Here is a 20,904-nt window from a genome sequence, read left to right as displayed (position 1 = left end):
TTCAATTATTGATACTATTATAAAATCAATTGTTTCAAAGCCATTTTTTAGTGTACTATATAGGCTACAATCATGCTTCCCCCTAAGATTCCTAAATTTATATATTCCTAATATATATATAATTATATTTTTTTTCTTTTTTTTTTTGTATTTTGTATTAATATAAAGTGGTTTAATTTATTTATTTTTTTTTTTTTTGGTTTTGTTCTTTAGGTTTGGAGACTCTGTTAAAGGTAATTTAGTTATTGGCACATTGTCCTGGCCCTCGCCCTGGGTGATCGTGATCGGCTCGTTCTTCTCCTGCTGTGGGGCGGGGCTTCAGAGTCTCACCGGCGCCCCCCGGTTGCTGCAGGCCATTGCACGGGACGGGATCGTGCCCTTCCTCGAGGTATCATTCGCACTACATATGCATCAGATATCTCGTGATATCATATATGTGACCCTGGACCACAAAATCAGTCATAAGGGTCAGTTTCTTGAAACTGAGATTTATGCATCACTAAAAGCTAATAAATAATCTCTCCATTGATGTATGGTTTGTTAGGAGGACAATATTTGGCTGAGATGCAACTATTTCAACTATTTGAAAATCTGGAATCTGAGGGTGCAAAAAAAATCTAAATATTAATAAAATCATCTTTTGAGTTGTCCAAATGAAGTTCTTAGCAATGCATATTACTAATCAAAAATTAAGTTTTGAATATATTTACGGTAGGAAATTTACAAAATATCTTCATGGAACATGATCTTTTCTTAATATCCTAATGATTTTTGGCATTTAAAGAAAAATCGATAATTTTGACCCATACAATGTATTTTTGGTTATTGCTACAAAATATACTCCAGAGACTTAAGACTGCTTTTGTGCTCCAGTAACACACACATATATATATATATATATATATATATATATATATATTGAATATAGCTTATATATATATATATATAAAATTTTAAGCTTATATTGTTAATATTTTTAGATTTTAGTATTTTTGTTATGTGCATATGTCAGTTAAGTCACTTATATTAGTTTTTGTTTATAAGCTTTATTTTTATTTCGTTTTTAGTCATTTTAGTACTTCATATTAAACTTAGATTATATCAGTCAGTCACTTAAGTATTTCATCTTATATTTATATTAAATTTCCGCTTTATTTTAAGTAGTGAAACTGATTTTTTTTAAATACTTTATTTTAAGTAGTGAAACTGATTTTTTTTAAATACTTTTAGTTAAGATTTTTTTTTAGTTTAGATTTTTTTTAGTGATTTTGATTTTTTTTAAATAATTTTATTTTAGATTTTTTCTTTTAACAATAGAAACAGGGATGTGCATTTCATAATTTATTTAAAGAACAAAGTTTATTAGTTTTAGTTTCGGTTAAAAATTAAGTGGAAATATGGAAATTAAAATGGTATTTCCTTCAAATGGTGTAAGATGCTTTCAGAATATTTGATTTTTGTTAATGACAGTGCTGGTTAATACCAGATTACTAAGGTTTATTATAGTAGCAATAACTGTAATACTGTGTTTTTGTGTGGCAAGGTTTATTCATTCAATATCTTTTGAATAATTTCACATGTCCTAGTGTTATAATACACATAAGCCTCCACATATGCAGCCATACAGCGCTCTGACTGTCATCTGCTGGTCTCTCAGGTGTTTGGTCATGGAAAAGCCAACGGAGAGCCGACGTGGGCTCTTCTTCTGACGGCTGTGATCTGTGAAAGCGGGATTCTCATCGCTTCTCTGGACGCCGTGGCTCCAATCCTTTCCATGTGAGCCTCATGTCTGAGCTGTGTCTCCGTCAGTGTGGCGACAGACTGTGTGTTTGACTGTGTGTTGTCTCTCTTCAGGTTCTTCCTCATGTGTTATCTGTTCGTGAATCTGGCCTGTGCTTTGCAGACGCTGCTGAGGACGCCCAACTGGAGACCGCGATTCAAATACTACCACTGGTGAGAGACACAACACATCTGCTGTGTGGCTTTAGTTGGGGTCAGTTCGATTTAGAACTCTCTTCTGCTCACCAAGGCTGGTTAAAAATGCAATAAAATTTTGAAATATTATTTAAATTTAACCTTACTGTTTTCTATGTGAATATCTGTTAAACGATAATTTATTTCTGTGATGCAACGCTGAATTTTCAGCATCATTACTGCAGTCTTCAGTGTCACATGATCTTCAGAAATCATTCTAATATGATGATTTGCTGCTCAAGAAACATTTCTGATTATTATCAATGTTGAATACAGTTGTGCTGCACAATATTTTTGTGCAAACCATGATGCATTTAATCTTTCAGGATTATTTGGTGAATATAAAGTTCAAAAGAATAGCATTTATTTGAACTAGAAATCTTATGTAACATTAAAAATGTCTTTTTATTGACACTTTTCAATCAACTTTACGCATCCTTGATAAATAAAAGTATAAGTTTCTTAAAAAAACGTTACTGACCCGATTGTTTTAAATGGAAGTTTGTATTTTTTATGTATAATTGTATGTATTTATTTATTTAGATTTTATATATATATACAGTACAGACCAAAAGTTTGGAAACATTACTATTTTCAATGTTTTTGAAAGAAGTTTCTTCTGCTCATCAAGCCTGCATTTATTTGATCAAAATACAGAAAAAAAAATGTAATATTTGTGATAAATTATTACAATTTAAAATAATAGTTTTTTTAAATTTATTATACTTTAAATTATCATTTATTTCTGTGATGCAAAGCTGAATTTTTAGGATCATTATCACATGATCCTTTAGAAATCATTCTAATATGATGATTCATTATCAAAGTTGGAAACAGTTCTGCTGCTTAATATTTTTTCAGAACATGTGATACTTTTTTAGGATACTTTGATGAATAAAAAGTAAAAAAAATAAAATAAAAAGAAGCTATGTTTTTAAAATATAAATATTTTGTAATAACAATATACACTACTGGTCAGTAATTTGGGGTCAGTGATTTTTTTTTTTCTTTTTTTTTTTAAATAAAATCAAAACTTTTATTCAGCAAGGATGTGTTAAATTGATAAAAAGTGATAGTAAAGAAGATTTATATTATTAGAAAATATATATATTTTGAATAAATGCAGTTCTTTTTAACCTTTTATTCATCAAATATATTAGACAGCAGAACTGTTTCCAACACTCATAATAAATCAGAATATTAGAATGATTTCTAAATGATCATGTGATAGACTGGATGTTACATGTGACACTGAAGGGCTGGAGTAATGATGCTGAAAATTCAGCTTTGCATCACAGGAATAAATTATTTTTTTAAAGTATATTCAAATAGAAAACTATTATTTTAAGTTGTAATAATATTTCACAATATTACATTTTTTTCTGTATTTTTGATCAAATAAATGCAGGCTTGATGAGCAGAAGAGACTTCTTTCAAAAACATTAAAAATAGTAATGTTTCCAAACTTTTGGTCTGTACTGTATATATATCTTTTTTTTAATACTGTTTATTTGTACTTTTTTTGCATTTTTTTTTTTCACAGTCCATTCAATTCTGGCAACTCAGTTAATGACTCATTTTAATCTCTTTGGAGGTGTTTTATATACAAAAACTGGGGAACTAAAGTGCAATGACTTTGTAAATACTGAAGAATTATATATACACTGTAATATTACCCAGAGAAACATCTCATTGCTCAGGTGTTGCTATTTTTATACCTCAAGAAATTGGAATCTCAGTTAATGCCATTTAACAAGAATCAACATCTCAGATGCTATTCCTGAAATCCCTCGGGAGAAATAAAAATAGACCCGAATGACACAACGCTTGACATTGAGATCTCTTGTGAAACTCTAGAAGAGAAACAAGAAATTACTGGGGTCTTTTTCTTTTTTTTATTCTAATTTTCAATATGTTTGGTAATGTTAGGGTGCAGAAATGTCTCAATTTCTATTGCTTTCCATTAATTCTTATTGCTGTCTAGTTGTTCATTTTCTGCTTCCTCTGAGCTGGTGCTGCTGTTCTCCTTCATCAGGACTCTTTCGTTTCTCGGGATGAGTTTGTGTCTGGCTCTGATGTTTATTTCCTCCTGGTACTATGCTCTGGTGGCGATGCTCATCGCTGGATGCATCTACAAATACATCGAGTATCGCGGGTAAGAGCTGCAGAAGTGCATTACAGCCCACGCCGCGAGTCTGTGCAGACGCTAAGCTGATTACAGCTTCATCTGACTGAGTGAATGACTGCGGTGTCATTGTGAGTTTAAACTCAATGTTTATTCTGTGTTCAGGGCGGAGAAAGAGTGGGGCGACGGGATCCGCGGTCTGTCGCTCAACGCGGCGCGATACGCTCTCATTCGATTGGAGGAGGCGCCGCCGCACACCAAAAACTGGAGGTGAGGGTCACAAAATACACAAACCAGTAAATCCATTATAAAATAAACACCTGGACTGTATGCTCAGAAGTTTGGGATCAGTAAGATTTTTTTTTATTTCAAATGAATGCTGTTCTTTTGAACCTTCTATTCATCAAATAATCTGTATTTAAAATTCATAATAATCAGAAATGTTTCTTGAGCAGCAAATCATCATATTAGAATGATTTCTGAAGATCATGTGACACTGAAGACTGGAGGAATGATGCTGAAAATACAGCTGCACATCACAGAAATAAATTACAGTTTACTTTATATTCACATAGAAAACAGTTATTTTTAATTTGTAATAATATTTCAAATTTTTACTGTGTTTTTGATCAAATAAATGCAGCCTTGCAGAAAAAACTTCAAACATATTTAAAAAAAAACTTACTGAGCCCAAACTTTCAAACAGTAGTGTCATTTATCACAATATAAGTTTTATTCACTCTAAGTTAAATTTATTTTTGATTTTATTATTTATATATATATATATATATATATATATATATATTATATATATATATATATATAGATATAATATATTTTTTTTTTAAATTTTTTTTTTTTTTTTCAGATTTATTATATAAAATGTATTAAATGTTACTATGTTTTGGAAAGTTCAGTGAATTAAAAAAAATTATAATAGTTTAATTTTTTTTAACCAACCTTAATGATGCAAACATCACGAAGTAGTAAACATAATAAAAAAAAAAAAGAAAAGAAAAAATAGAAACAAACAGTAAAACCAGTTAAAAGCCAACCTAAAGAATAAAAGTATATCAGAATATAACTGGCAGTCAACACATTTCTATACCATCTTTCTTTCTTCACCGGTTCTCCTGTGGTGTAATCCAGAGAGAATCAGTTTGGGATTTTTCCCAGAGCTCTCAGTAATCTTTGATGGATTAAATAACCTGCATACAATGAGCTGCGATGAAACTTCAGCCGTCTTTCAGGAATCAGGTCAAACCTGTTCATTCCTCGTCCCAGCGCCTCTAATCCACGCCAGCAGAAACTCATCTGGGTTTTGTTCTGGGACATCTGTGAGCGGGCGGACGATCCCCACTGAAGGCCTTCTGAGTTTGTCCTGTGTCTAAACCTCTTTAGTATGCATTCGAGACACTTTGATTGACATGATGGCAGTCTGTCCATCAGATTCAGATTATTACAGTTAATTAAAATTAAAACCATAAAAAGTTTTTGTTAAAATAATTGTTAACTAAAATAAATTATTTAAGAAAAAAACTATATATATATAAAAATTATTGTTATATAAAGTTTTTTTTTTAATAATTGTTATATATATTTATTTATTTAAGAAATTTCAGCTAGTTGCCAAAGCAACTTCAAAAAACTATATATATATAAAAATAAAAAATTTCAGCTAGTTGCCAAAGCAACATTTCTCAACATATTTTTGTTTAAATTTAATTATGCATTTTGATGAATAAATAAATCTCAGTGATAATTCAAGAATAACACCACTGATCACATCTCACAAGAGCCAGAGTTATTATAGTTAACTAAAAGTAAAATTATAGTTAACTAAAATCAGTAAAAATAAAATAAAATAAAAAATAAAATATAATAAAATAATAAAATATATAAAATAAAATAAAAATAAAATATAAAAATAAATAAAAACATAAAAAAACAGTTAATTTTTATAAATTAATAAATTAATTTAAAAAAAATGTCTATTGTTTTAAATATGATTCAAATATATGTTAACTGAAATAAATTACTAAAACATAAATGCAAAAAACAATAAACAAGTCAAATTATTAATAAAAACCTTAATGGTATCTTAATGATATTAAAATGCCATGTTTCACGGCTCGGTTTGATCAGAATGAGTTTGTGAAATCATTTCCCACCTGCACTAGAATAACCCCAGTTGGAATTATTTTAATGGATTTTATTCAAACACTTTTTTTTTTCTGGATTCGATAAAGAGTAAATCATTAATGATAATGGCAGATCCTCTGAGCTTTTGACTTTTAGCCTCAGGTTAACATCATTCTCCTGAAAGCATCACACCTCTGATAGTCCCGCGTAAGCTTTTAATCCTGAGCCGCAAAAACCTCGACAGCTTGATTTCAGAGCTCAGAATCTTTTCCAATGCCTTCATTTTCACTGCATTATCCCTAGATTCAATCCAGCTTTGAGTCAGCGGTTCTTGAAAATAATTGTAACCAAGGTTATGCACTAATGCATACTATTCGGGAACATAAAGCATTAAAACACATATGCACTGCACTATATAAAGCTGTAATCATGAATAGGTAAGTATTAGATCGAATTATAGCCGTGGTTAGGAAAAGATGCATTACAGTGTGTATTTTAAAGCATGAAGAACATCTAAAAGTTCATTACATGCAGTTTCACACAACAGATCTTCAGTGAATTTTGTAAAGTTTTATATATATATGTGTGTGTACAATGTTTGTGTGCTGTCCAGGCCTCAGCTGCTGGTGCTGCTCAATCTGGACTCTGAGCTGTCTGTGAAACACCCTCGTCTCCTGTCCTTCACCACGCAGCTTAAAGCAGGCAAAGGTCTGACCATCGTGGGGTCAGTGCTGGAGGGAACGTTCCTCAGCAGAGAGAGCGACGCCAAGAGAGCAGAACAGGTCTAGTTCTACTGAAGTCTACTACTTCAAATTAACCTTTTGGAGGAAAAAAAAAAGATTAGTAATTAAAAATTATTTTAGGAAGAATATGATTCGTACACAAAATGTCAGTCAAAATTATCTTTTTTATATTGATTCTGTGTATAAAATAAATTCTGGAAAGTTTGACATCTCAGCAGGTAATTAACAATACGATAATAAGAATTTAAAATTATTATCTTCTTTATATTTTAATTATTTATTGTTGCTACATTAAAAATGGACTCGTTTTATTATGTTTTATTGTTTTTATTGTTGTTTTTAATTTACTTAATACATATAGTAATTTAATTTATTTACATAATTTATATAATTCTAATATATGTTTTTATTTTATCATCTATCCTTTTTTTTACCTGTTTTTTTGTGAAAGTATTTTCACGAAAGTGTGGAAAAACTATAGGGGGAAGAAGTTTTTTTTATTTTTGAAAATATCTTTTTTTTTTGTGTTTTTTTTAGTGTACATCTAAGTATAGATTATGAGAAGAAAAACTTAAAAATAAGAAAACAGAAATTAAAAAGACAATAATAAGATAAATTATTATCTGCTTATTTTTGCCATTTTTAACACATTTTTGAATTATAATATATTTTTATTTTTTTATTATTATTTTTGTATTAATTTGATACATTAAAATAGTATTTTAATTTTTAGATAATTTTTATATAATTTTTATATACTTTATTTTATATATATATATAGCATATATATATATAATTTTTTTTTTTTTTTTTTTTTTACGATTTGTATCTTATCTCCCCTTTAAAAACTTGAATCACTGCTCTTTTCATAAATTTATTATACATATCTACATATCTATAGAATATCTGAGTCGAGGAATACTGGCCATTTGAACTTTTCAGCATTCTTAAAAATAAAGAAGAACGAACTGAGAAGATTTTAACACTTATTATAATGTTCCCTTTGTAGCTAGAATCACAGCTTGTTTTTTGTAAAACCAGGGGGACGATTCTAATGGAAGAATCCCTCTTATGTAAAGTGATTATGGCTTGATATGCAACATACACAGTACAAGCAGTCAATGACACAATGTCAAGGCAGTTTCTGTCCTCAGATAAACTGAGTAAAGCGGTTTCACAGCAGATCCAGTCATTAAAGTCTGACACCTAGTGGCCACAGAGAGAACTGATGACTGCTCAGCTGTTCTAAAAAAAATGATTATTTCTCTACACTGCAGAGCATCAAATCAGCCATGGCCTCAGAGAAGACGAAGGGTTTCTGTCATGTTGTGGTGTCGTCAAACCTGCGCGACGGCTTCTCTCACCTCATCCAGTCAGCCGGACTCGGAGGAATGAAGCACAACTCTGTTCTGATGGCTTGGCCCACCAACTGGAAACAGTCCAGTGACCCGCAGTCCTGGAAGAACTTCATAGGTTTGAGTCTGACTTTATATCCGAACCTTACTGCTGTGACTCATTTAAAGAGAAAGAAACCTCGACGAGCGTAAAGAAGGACCCGTGTGATCTGTTCCTCCACAGAAACCATCCGAGAGACCACTGCCGCCCATCAGGCCCTGCTGGTGGCCAAGAACGTGGACAGCTTCCCTCATCAGGAGCGTCTCGCTGAAGGAACCATCGACGTGTGGTGGATCGTTCATGACGGAGGCTTGTTGATGCTCCTGCCGTTCTTGCTGCAGCAGCACAAGGTACGGCTCTCGGTGAACTGTTACAGCACTTCTGGATGAAACGTGCGTTTTAATGCTCTTCTGTGTCTCTCAGGTCTGGAGGAAGTGCAAGATGCGCATTTTCACCGTGGCTCAGTTGGATGACAACAGCATCCAGATGAAGAAAGACCTGCAGATGTTCCTCTACCACCTTCGTCTGAATGCTGAGGTGGAGGTCGTGGAAATGGTGAGGAGATGGATGTTTCTTGGCATCAGGATGTAAAGCTGGTTTTGTTGTGCAGCAGGACTGCAAAATATATTATATGGGACCCTGGACTACAAAACTTAAGTGTCTTAAGTGTCAATTTTTCAAAATTGAAAAAATATAATAGCTGAATAAATAATATTTCCATTGATGTATGGTTTGTTAGGAGGACAATATTTGCTAGGAGGATACAACTATTTGAAAATCTGGAATCTGAGGGTGCAAAAAAATCTAAATATTGGGAAAATCATCTTTAAAGTTGTTCAAATGAAGTTCTTAGCAATGCATATTACTAATCAAACATTAAGTTTTATAGTTATGGTAGGAAATTTACAAAGTATCTTCATGGAACATGATCTTTACTTAATATCCTAATGATTTTTGGCATAAAAGAAAAATCAATAATTTTGACCCATACAATGTATTTTTGACTATTGCTACAAATATACCCCAGAGACTTAAGACTGCTTTTGTGCTCCAGTATATTATATTATATTATATTATATTATATTATATTATATTATATTATATTATATTATATTATATTATATTATATTATATTATATTATATTATATTATTGTAGTAATTTGTTTAAAATTATAGTACTTGAAAATGTTATTGCACTATATTGTGATTATTTTAATTGTTTATTATTGCTAAATAATATTATAGTAGTAGTGGTAGTAGTATTAATTTATATAAAATGTATTATTTAATATTAATTTTAAAATTTTGCTATTAAATTGTACTACTATTTGTTTTTGCTACATATTGAATTAATATTATTATTAATTTATGTGGCATGCTAATTAATATTTACATTTGTTCATATAAATATATTTTTAATATACCTTTTTACATATATTTAATATAATTTTTTTTTTTTATTATGCAGTATAAACATGCTGTTATTTTATTATGCAATAGCAATCATTTATTTTCTTTAACACAGCTTTAATTTTCACTGAAAACCTTTTTGATTTTCTATGTGTTGTTGATAATTTTTTTATATGTTTATGTTGAGGCTGCTCCTCTGGTGTAACTGAGAGGGTTTCTCTGTGTTTCTGTGACTCCAGCATGACAGTGACATCTCAGCGTTCACCTACGAGAAGACGCTGGTGATGGAGCAGCGCTCACAGATGCTGAAGCAGATGCAGCTGTCGAGGACGGAGCGCGAGCGAGAGGTGATGCTTCATGACACTCGCTCTGTGCTGAAGGAATATGCAGTGACCATATTTGCTTTTAGTGTCTTCATTAATGCTACATGGCTGAATCTCACCAAAACAATCAAGAAATGTCCAAATATTTCACTCTAAAATCAAAAGAAAAAAATAAGAAATTATATTTTGTATTAAGATTTAATACAAAATAATAATTTGTGATAAAATATAAAAATAATACAAATATTAAATTAAAAATGTCTAACTATATATATATATAATATATCTATATATATATATATATATATATATATGTATAATAAATTAAGCACAGTTGCAAAGTACATTTAAGCATATATAATTTATATTATATATGTATAATTTTTTGTTATTTAAAAAATTTACATGTATAAATAGTCTAAATATATATATTTATATTTTATTTATTATTATTATTATTATTATTATTATTATTATTATTATTATTATTATTTATTATTATTTAAATATATTAAATTATAATATTAAATAAGCTTCTTTTTCCTTGTGCAAAAAATGTTTTCTTATTTTTAATTAATGGTGAAAATGCCCCAGACATTTCTTCCTGAGATTCTGAAGCATCTGAATATCTGTGGTTAATAATGTTGGACTGGTGGCGCTGTGTGACTTGTGGTCCTCTTTCATTTCTGCTGCTATCTGGGAAACACGTCTCTCAGATTCAAAGCATCACGGATGAGTCGCGTAGCTCCATTCGGAGGAAGAACCAGAGCGGCGCTCACGGCTCGGCCGTCAATAACCAGAACGCCCATCTAGATGACGATAAACAAGACGAGGTAGTGAATTCAAAGACCCAATCCTAAAACCAGCGTCCTGGATTACAGAGCCAGAAGAACTAGATCATCGCTTACTTCCTTTACACTGATTAATGTGTGCATTAGTGTTTGCATCGGCTCTGTAGCTCCTCCTTCAGAAACCTCTTCCCATCATGCATGTGTCAGTGATGTCATCATATCATGCACGACAACTCTTGTGACCCCACGTGAACGTGAACGACCCTTTCCTTTCATTCCCTCATGTTTTTCTGTATTTAGTTTTAACTATAAATAAATATAAAATAATTAATAAGCCATTCATTTTTTTTCCTTATTTATTTTTCTCCTTTCATTCCATCATGTTTCTAACTAAATATATAAATGCTAAATAGATACTTTAATTTATTTTAATTTATTTGTTTTTATATTTCTTTTCCTTTTTCCTTTGATATTTCTTGTCCTTTTAGTTATAAATAAATAAATAAATACTTCGTTTATTTAATTTTTTGTTTTTTATTTTTCTTTCATTCTCTCATATTTCTCTCCATTTAGTAAATCAATATATAAATAATTAATAAGTCATTCATTTATTTGTTTGTTTGTTTCTTTATTTTTCTTTTTTTATTTATTTTTCTTCTTTATTTATATAATGTTTATTAATTTCTTTTTTTTTTTAGTTATTTATTTTGTTTATTTGTTTTTATATTTCTTGTCCTTTTAGCTATAAATAAATACTTTTTTTTTTCATTCTCTCATGTTTCTCTCCATTTAGTTTTGACTCTAAATAAATATATAAATAATTAATAATTTCATTCTCTCATGTTTCTCTCCATTTAGTTTTTTCTTTATTTATTTATTTCTCTTTTTTATTTCTTTCTTTCTCTTTCATTCTTTTCTTTCTTTCTTTCTTCTTCTTTCTTTCTTTCTTTCTTTCCTTCTTTCTTTCTTTCTTTATTTTTCTCCTTTCATTCCATCATGTTTCTAAATATATAAATGATAAATAAATACTTTTTTATTTTATTTATTATATATATATATATTTATTTGTTTGTTTTTATATTTCTTCTAATTTCTCCTTTTATATTTCTTGTTCTTTGAACTACAAATTAAAATAATAATAATAATTTTTATATATTTATTTTCCTTTTTTTCCCTTTTCTTTCATTTTCTAATTTCTCTCCATTTAGTTTTGACTATAAATAAATAAATTAATAAATAAATAGGTAATAAATAAACACATTATTTATTATTTATTTTTTTCCTTTCATTCCCCCATTTTTTCGTTTATTTATTTGTTTATTTTTAATTTTTTATTTATCTTTTTTATTGCTATTACATGTTTGTATGATTTGTTGTCTGTTGGATTTTGTCAGTCTGATTAAGTTGCATGTGTGTAGTCTGCATAGTAGACGAACTAAAACATTAATCTGACATGCTCTGCATGTATATAGAATTGTTTGCATTGAAGTACCATTTAATATAGATACATAACAGTTGTTTACATAATTTAAGAAGCAGTTTGTAGATACACAGAAAATTAAAATAAGTCTTAATGTGTGATTGTGGTAACTGCACAGGCTCAGCTGATCCACGACAGAAACACGGCGTCTCACGCGGCTCTGAACGACAAGCCCGACGTGTCACCGGAGCGAGTCCACATGACCTGGACCAAAGACAAGTTCTGCACCGAGCGCAACCGCAACCGAGACCACAGCGCAAACATGGCGGTGCGAGACCTGTTCAGCATGAAACCGTAAGTCACCTGAACACACTGACTCTGGTCTGCAGCACTGCAGCGTTTGGTGCTTCGTGGGTTTAATACTGGGATGTAAAGAGGGAAAGGTTGCATGTTCAGACACGAGCCCAAAGGCTGCTGGGTATTTCAGGACACAGTCTGCATCTGATCTGCATGACCACAGTGTGTCTGTCATCGTGTATAACGGTCACACGTCCACCATGTGTCTGCGTGTCTGTGTTTCTCCATTCATATACATCTGCCCATTAGATTTACTGACATGGTTTTGGTCTTCATATAAGATTAATAGTAATATTCCTCTCAGTGATGATACTAATAGGTTAAATGATTTAAGAGGGAAATCTCACAAAAACATGTAGATCGTGATTTAGGCAAAAAGATAAATTAATAATTATTTATTATAGGACGATTGGGATATTTTGGCATTATTTTCATAACATTTCAGCACATTTCTCAACATTTTCATTATTGTAATGCCTACAGGTATTTTACCTTAGAAATCTTATGATGTGAATGACAAAACACAGTGATTTTTTTCATAGTAAATTTGTGACAAAGATTTTTAAATCGCCATAAATTAAAGGAAGTACAACAAATACAACCAGAAATAAACAAATATGTGACCCTGGACCACAAAACCTGTCATAAGGGTCGAAATTGAGATTTATACATCATCTGAAAGCTGAATAAATAAGCTTTCCATTGATGTATGGTTTATTATGATAGGATAATATTACAACTATTTGAAAATCTGGAATCTGAGGGTGCAAAAAAATCTAAATATTGAGAAAATCGTCTTTAAAGTTGTTCAAATGAATTCTTAGCAATGCATATTACTATTCAAAAATTAAGTTTTGATATATTTATGGTAGGAAATTTACAAAATATCTTAATGGAACATGATCTTTACTTAATATCCTAAGGATTTTTGGCATAAAAGAAAAATGGATCATTTTGACCCATACAATGTATTTGTGTCTATTGCTACAAATATACCCCAGAGACTTAAGACTGCTTTTGTGCTCCAGGGTCACATATTAATATTTTTCATTTATTTATTTAAAGTCATGAATGCCTTTGTGGTATATTTATGTACTTATTGTGTTTGTTATCATGAATTGTCTTATTACTTTATTTTAAAATGTGATCTAAAGGTTGATGCAAGTCTGTCCCAAACATACTTTTTATTAAGATCCTATTTTCCTATGATTTATTTGAGAAGAATTATCAAAAAAAAAAAAAAAAAAAAAAAATGTGCTGGGCAAACAAACTGAAAAGCTGTCATAAACATAGGGGCTGTTGCTGTGAGAGATTTCTGTGATGGTGTGGGTGTTTAAGCCTGTCTCTGTTGTTCTGTCCTGTTTTCCTCCTTCTAGCGAATGGGAGAGTCTGTAAGTCACATTTCTCTGTACTGTAGCTGTTTGTCCGTCTGTAACTGTCCCGTCTCAAACCCTGCAGCACACTGGATTATTCATACATATATGTTTATATATGAGCTTTGATATGTGTGTTAGCATCCATGTGTTTATGTCCCAGCATTCCCTCACGTCCATCCCCGCTCGTCCCGAGAGCTGCAGACGCTGATATGTGCAGCATGATCTCAATTTTTGCCACATGCAAGAATCATTGTGCTTCACCTGTTGTGCCAAGGATAATCTTAAAATTACAATTAATGTTTTTTTAAAACATTATTTCACAATAATAATAATAATTTAATTCTAAATTATTTAATAAATTCTAGATAAATATTTTTTATAAAATTATTTGTTATTATTTGTTTTATTATACTAATTTATTTTATTATATATTATAAAAATATTTTAATATTATTGTAAAAAAAATGTATTATTATTGATTGTATTTAAAATATTATAAAATAATTGTAATATACAAATAATTGTTTTTTGGTATATTTACTGTGGTTTATTGATTGGCACCAGGTGGCGCTGAGGAGCACAAGTTTAGATTTTTTTTTTGTGTGTGTGTGGCATATTTGTGATGTCATCATTAAAGGGGGTCATATGATGTGATTTAAATTTTTCCTTTCTCTTTGGAGAGTTACAAGCTCTTGGTGCATAAAGAAGATCTGTAAAGTTGCAAAGACTAAAGTCTCAAATCCAAAGAGATGTTCTTTATAAAAGTCAAGACTCTGCCACGCCCCCCTAAAACGCCTCGTTTAAACACACCCCCACATCTCTACATCACTGTGTGGAAATATTTGCATAATGCCGCCCAGATGTTCACGCAAAGAAAGAAGGCATAGTTTCAGTAGCAGTTAGTGTTGAAGCAGCATGTCAGGGAGATGCTGTGTGTATCTAAGAGAAAGAAAAAGCACTTTATTTGGCCTTCCGAAAGTAGATGCATTTAGGAATCTTTAGAAGGAGGGACTTTGTAGAAAACGACGGGTTTGAGAGAGGCGGGGCATAGAGGACCTACACTAATGTGCAGTATTTGAAAAAATAATGTGTTTTTTGAACATGTTTTTTTTTATTATTTTGGACTGTATACATATTATATTATGATCTTTTAAAAAAGATTATTATGTTTAATTTAATGATTATTTGAGGGCTTTTGTGTTTGATTTGGGTGTTGTGTATGAGCTGTGTGCTCACTAACCACAATAGGGCTTTATTATTTAACTAATATGTAATGTAACCAATGCTTGAATTAAAGTGCAAATGCAATTATAATGCCATACTCAGCAGCATTGCAAAGCTTATGTATTATTTAAAGCACAGCTTTCCTGGACAATGAAGTGTTACACTGTACAGTTTAGCATTATTATACACAAATATTTGACTACTGAATAACCATTGAACAATCCAAATCAAATATCACTGTAATAATAGAGGCATTTGCATTTGACCTCAGAGATCACAGTAAACGATGAATATGAGGCTGTGCTTTGCAAACACTGAATTTATATTATAATTGGAGTGTACGGTGAGGCAGAAAAAGATGATTATTTGTTGTTTGTTTTTTTTTTGCAATGACTTTTATTTCTTGTTTCTGTCCTTCATCACATGGCTGTGTGTCGCAGGAATCAGTCTAATGTGCGCTGCATGCACACGGCCATCAAACTCAATGAAGTGGTGGCCAATAAGTCTCAGGGAGCTCATCTGGTGCTCCTCAACATGCCTGGACCACCCAAGAACAGAGGCGGCGATGAAAACTGTATCCTTACACTGACAGAGCACACTTTGATGAAAACAGATTAATCTCGGAATCTGAGTGGATGAGCCACAGATGAATCAGGGTTATTATTGTTAATAAACAGAGGTGGATATGGGTTATTTTTGTTATCAAAAATTATATACTATATTTTATTATATTTTTATTATTATTATATAGATATATAAATATGTGTGTTTTTTTTGTAATACATTAAATGTATTTTTATATATGGTATATATATATAACCTAAGTAGTAATACATTAAACTTAAAATTATAAAACATTAAAACTACCGTAAATTAAAAAAAATAAAAAAGAGTGAGATAAAATTTAATATGACATTAAACCTAAGTAGTATTTAAAAAATAATAAAAAAGAGAAAATTTAAATGAAAAAAATAATAATAGCTAATTCAAAATTTTTAAGATTAATTAAGTTAAAATAAAAATATTAATATTAATATTAAATATAAAACAAATTTAAGCAACTAAATGAAATAAGTTTAATTTTTAAGGCTAAACTTATTAACTGAAACTAAATACAAGCTGAAATAAATAGATTAAACCTAAATTGTAATATATAAAAAAAAAACATAACAAAATTGAATGCAACTCTACATATTAGTACAAATTATAATAGCATTTTCAACATTTCTGATAACAATTTATGTTTTTATTTTTTAATGTTTAACATTTTAAAATAAAAAATAAAAAATTTTATAATGTTTTTTTGTGTTTATTTGTAATATATACACATTATGTATATATATCATTTTAATCACAAAGTTTTTCCTTGACTGATGCGACTCAGACATGGAGTTTCTGGAGGTTTTGATGGAGGGTCTCAACCGGGTCCTGTTGGTGCGCGGCGGCGGTCGTGAAGTCATCACCATATACTCATAAAGCGGATTGTAGCACGACGCCCCGCAGGCAGGAATTCAGTTTTTATTTTTCCCACAGCAAAGCCGGACATCATGGAGAAAGCTAGCGGTCGGGGTTTACAGCGGCGTTATGTCCCGCTGCGTTCATTACAGGACATTGACTTTTGCGGCCCTCCTGAAGAGAGACAACGTGACGAAACCGAGACGAGCGATGATCCGATTCGTAACGCGACACTTTAATTTATGACTCTTTTATTGTTTTCTTTTGTGTGTTCGTACAGTCTAGTTTTTATGTCTGTTTATTGTGCAACATCGTTTGGTTTTTCAAGAAGCTGAAGACTTTTTGAACCACGTACGATCCGAAGGCTTAAAGCAGGTGTGTTTTATTAAAGTAAAATTTGAGTTTGTTGCTAATGCCTGTTTAATATCGATCCGCTCGTCTCCATTCTGCATTGCTTTTTATTTGTGTATGCCAGCTACGATTCAAGCTGTCGCTTAATACCCAAAATAACATCTACTTTTAGCGAACCAGGCTGTGAAACGAGTGTATTCTTGTGGCAAATCCATATCTGAGTTGCGAAAACGCACTTTTACTGTTATCAAAGGAATGTTTGAGTTTTTCACGTCGGCTAATTTTAACAATAATGCAGCGCGGATGATGAATGTGACGGATGACGTTACAGACTTCACGATACGGATTGTGCAATAACTTTTATTCATTATCAAGTCATCACTAGCCGAGCGTGACGTCCACTTGTCGAGGGTTTTGTGTTATAAAAGTTGAAATGTTTAACGCGAACAGCGTATAAGGAGAAAAGCCATAATAGTTGGTCTCGTCATTGAGTACCGAGGTTTTGTTTTGGCTTCATCTCGGCATGAATCACAGAAATCAGTTTAACTGGGATGATTTCAGCTGTATTTGCACTTTTTTATTAGATTTTTCCGTTAATCGTGTGATGAAAGCACAGGGCACGGATAACCTGTCCAGCACAATGCTTGCTGATGATCAGAACCAGCACTGCGAAATCTACTTCTCTCAGCAATAAATGTGTTTTCCCATGAGCTGGAATGAAATTTAGTCTTTGTCTTGACATTCATGATGTTAAACATGGAGAATCCTTAATTAACCGGCATTACTAATAGAGAAAAGTTTAAAAGCGACTAGTTAACGAAAGCAATTTGTTAGGATTGAAGCTGAAGTGTGTTAATCCTAGTGGCATCAACTGGAACTGCAGTTTGTTTGAGTGACGAGAGCTGGACATTTGCTCAACCAATGGAGTAAATTGGGGGGCAGAGCTATTGGTTTCTGACCAATAGCAAATTGGGGGAGTGTTTAATATTTGTTTGAAAAACCTTTTACGTTTGGAAATGACACACTTCATCTTAAACAGGTTTAGAAATGATTGTGTTTAGATTTGGACAATCAGAAAGCAATTTTAGAAAGATTTACATTTTATTTTTGTTGCTTGTTTTTTTCTTATACACTGTGTCCTAACCAGGTGATAAAGCAACAAGCAGTAAGTCTTATCCACTGTGACGCATCTGATTGGTCCAGAATCACTGCATATTAAACAGCTGATGTGTTCTGATTGGCTGTGACTTTTGTTTTCTGCATTAATTCATCTTGGTTAGGACACGGTGTCACATGTAACTTACACTACCGTTCAAAAGATTTATTTATTTTTCAAAATAAATATACTTTTATTTAGCAAGGATGCATTAAACTGATTAAAAGTGACAGTAAAGACATTTATAATGTTACAAAGTATTTCTATTTCAAATAAATGCTGTTCATTTAAACTTTCTATTCACCAAAGAATCCTAGGGGGAAAAAAAGTCATGGTTTCCACAAAAATATGAACAGTTTTCAACACTGGTAATAATCATAAATGTATTTTGAGCAGCGAATCAGCATATTAGAATAATTTCTGAAGATCATGTGACACTGAACACTGGAGTAATGATGCTGAAAATTACAATCAATCACATATTCACAAAGAAAAGAGTTATTTTAAATTCTAAATGTATTTCACATTTTTACTGCGTTTTTGATCAAATAAATGCAGCCTTGGTGAGCAGAGGAGACTTTTGAATGGTAGCATCTGATTCAGAGTTATAGGAAGATGTGTGCCAAAAATAAATAAACCGCATCAGCTGCTGCTCCTTCAGTGGGTTTGTTTCCATCAGTTTGAGATGCTGAAGGTCCGTCTCAGTGTTTATACCCGGCAGTTTCTCTGAAACCCCTGTTAGCGGTGCAGTGTTTTGTTACCAGGACATTATTACTGTATTTTCTACAGTGTGTCGTGACGTAGAGGAGACAGTTGGGTGTGCATAGATCGTCTTATCTTATGTTCTCTGAGGATGTAGTTTAAGCACTGCTCATCTTTGGTGAATGCTTCCCTTTAGAGCAAATTGTGAATATTAGGGCATGGAAAATCTGAGGATATTGTGTTGTTTTTCTTTTAAATATGTTTTTATTTTACTTCACGTGGTCATTTCTGTCATTCATTCTACATGCCATAGTTTTCTGTCTTTGCAAATGGAAACTTTGAGGAGTTTTTATTTTTGTTTTTTTTATTTTTAAAGGACTTGAAGGTTCTTGAACCGATTCAACATACATGTGTACAGTTACAGATTTCCCTTTCTTTGTTCTTTCGTTCACCAAAGATACACTGAGGTGTTTGTGTCATCTGTGACCTCACTGAAAGATATGGAGATCAAAATGTAAATATCAGAATAAAACAACAGCTGAAGAGCAGATGATGATGATGATGATGATGAAGGCTATTGGGATTTCCTCATATAGTGTGTTTAATCGTAGACAGACCCAGTCTGAAACTCTGTGGATTTACATAGAATTCTAATTCTGCATAGAATTCTAAGTTCTATGCAAATTTCTGGCACAATTTATTGCAATATTTTGAGAATATATAACCAGTGGGGTTCAAAACTCAGAGATCAGTTTGTTTAAAATTATTTCATGTTTATGCACACACACACACACACACACACACACACACACACACACACACACACACACACACACACGAGTATATATATATCACCAATAAATTATAACATTATAACAAGTGCTGTACACAACGATTCATCGCGAGTTAATCGATTAATAAAATAAAAGTTTTTGTTTACATGATATATGTATGTGTACTGTGTTTATTTATTATGCATATATAAATACACACACATACAGTATATATTCTGAAAATATTTACACGTATATACATTTATATATTTATATCATTACATTTCATATTATACATAAATATATTTAATATTCAAACAACATATTTTTCTTAAATATATACATGTATGTGTTTATTTATATATACATAATAAATACACAGTACACACTCATATTATATAAACAAAAACTTATTTCGGATGTGATTAATCGCGATTCATCGCGTGACAGCACTTATAATAACATAACATTTTCTGTTTTTAAAATTCGTTTATTTCCAGGTTTAAATTAGAATTTGAAAATGGCAGATTCTCAGATTTTTAAATCCCTCTGGTATGTGTACACCATATATTGATAGATACTGAGTATTGTCAGTTTCATTTAACACATTTGACCATGTTTCGTGTTTTTACTCGTGTTCAAATCCATGTTTTCTTCACAATGAGCACAGAAGTGTGAACAGGCTGTATGTTCTGTCTGTAGGTCACTCAGTGTCATCTACCTCACAGTGTGTGATGGTTTTACTCGTGTCCACTGTTGTACGATGGGTCATGCTTGTGGTTTTTATTTTGTTTAAATAAGATGTATCTGTTATTTCAGAACCCCGTCTGTTTGAAAGAAGACCACATGGGTGTGTTGTGTGTGTGTGTGTGAGACCTGAATGTACTGATTGTGTGAATGCTGCTCTCTGGTCATGAACTGATCTGAGATCTGCATCATGAAAAGCTCTCAGCGAGCGTCACAGACTCTGGTAGGATGTTACTCGTGGGTGTGTAGCGAAGGATCTCCCTTTAAGTGAAATTCGTGCCTCTGAGTAATTGAAATAAAAGTGCTACACTATCTCAGAGCCTGTGAGTCTTGATTTCAGTGCTTTCTGACTCATTTCATCTCGATGCACAGGAAGAAGAAGTAGCTCCAGGAATTGTGCAACGGGGGAATTTTGCAGAGCATTTCAGTGTAGGTGGGT

General features: G+C 31.6%; 1 protein-coding gene across 1 annotated transcript in view; it reads left to right on the top strand.

The window, feature by feature from the left end:
• Positions 1-18,377, top strand: part of LOC109049302 (solute carrier family 12 member 7-like) — a 65,164-nt gene extending 46,787 nt beyond the window's left edge. The window contains 15 exon segments of the mRNA XM_042752473.1: positions 214-388; positions 1,658-1,776; positions 1,855-1,953; positions 4,010-4,129; positions 4,265-4,369; positions 6,855-7,023; positions 8,262-8,457; positions 8,563-8,729; positions 8,803-8,934; positions 10,030-10,137; positions 10,830-10,946; positions 12,503-12,678; positions 14,058-14,072; positions 15,722-15,855; positions 16,666-18,377. Coding sequence (XP_042608407.1) covers positions 214-388; positions 1,658-1,776; positions 1,855-1,953; positions 4,010-4,129; positions 4,265-4,369; positions 6,855-7,023; positions 8,262-8,457; positions 8,563-8,729; positions 8,803-8,934; positions 10,030-10,137; positions 10,830-10,946; positions 12,503-12,678; positions 14,058-14,072; positions 15,722-15,855; positions 16,666-16,757 — 1,924 coding nt within the window. The 3' untranslated portion in view covers positions 16,758-18,377.
• Positions 18,378-20,904: the final 2,527 nt, after the last annotated feature.

The sequence above is a fragment of the Cyprinus carpio genome, chromosome B24 (assembly GCF_018340385.1).
Source record: "Cyprinus carpio isolate SPL01 chromosome B24, ASM1834038v1, whole genome shotgun sequence".
Classification (NCBI taxonomy): Eukaryota; Metazoa; Chordata; class Actinopteri; order Cypriniformes; family Cyprinidae; genus Cyprinus; species Cyprinus carpio.
Note: the sequence above shows the minus strand (reverse complement) of the source record. Positions and strands in the feature narration are given on the sequence as shown.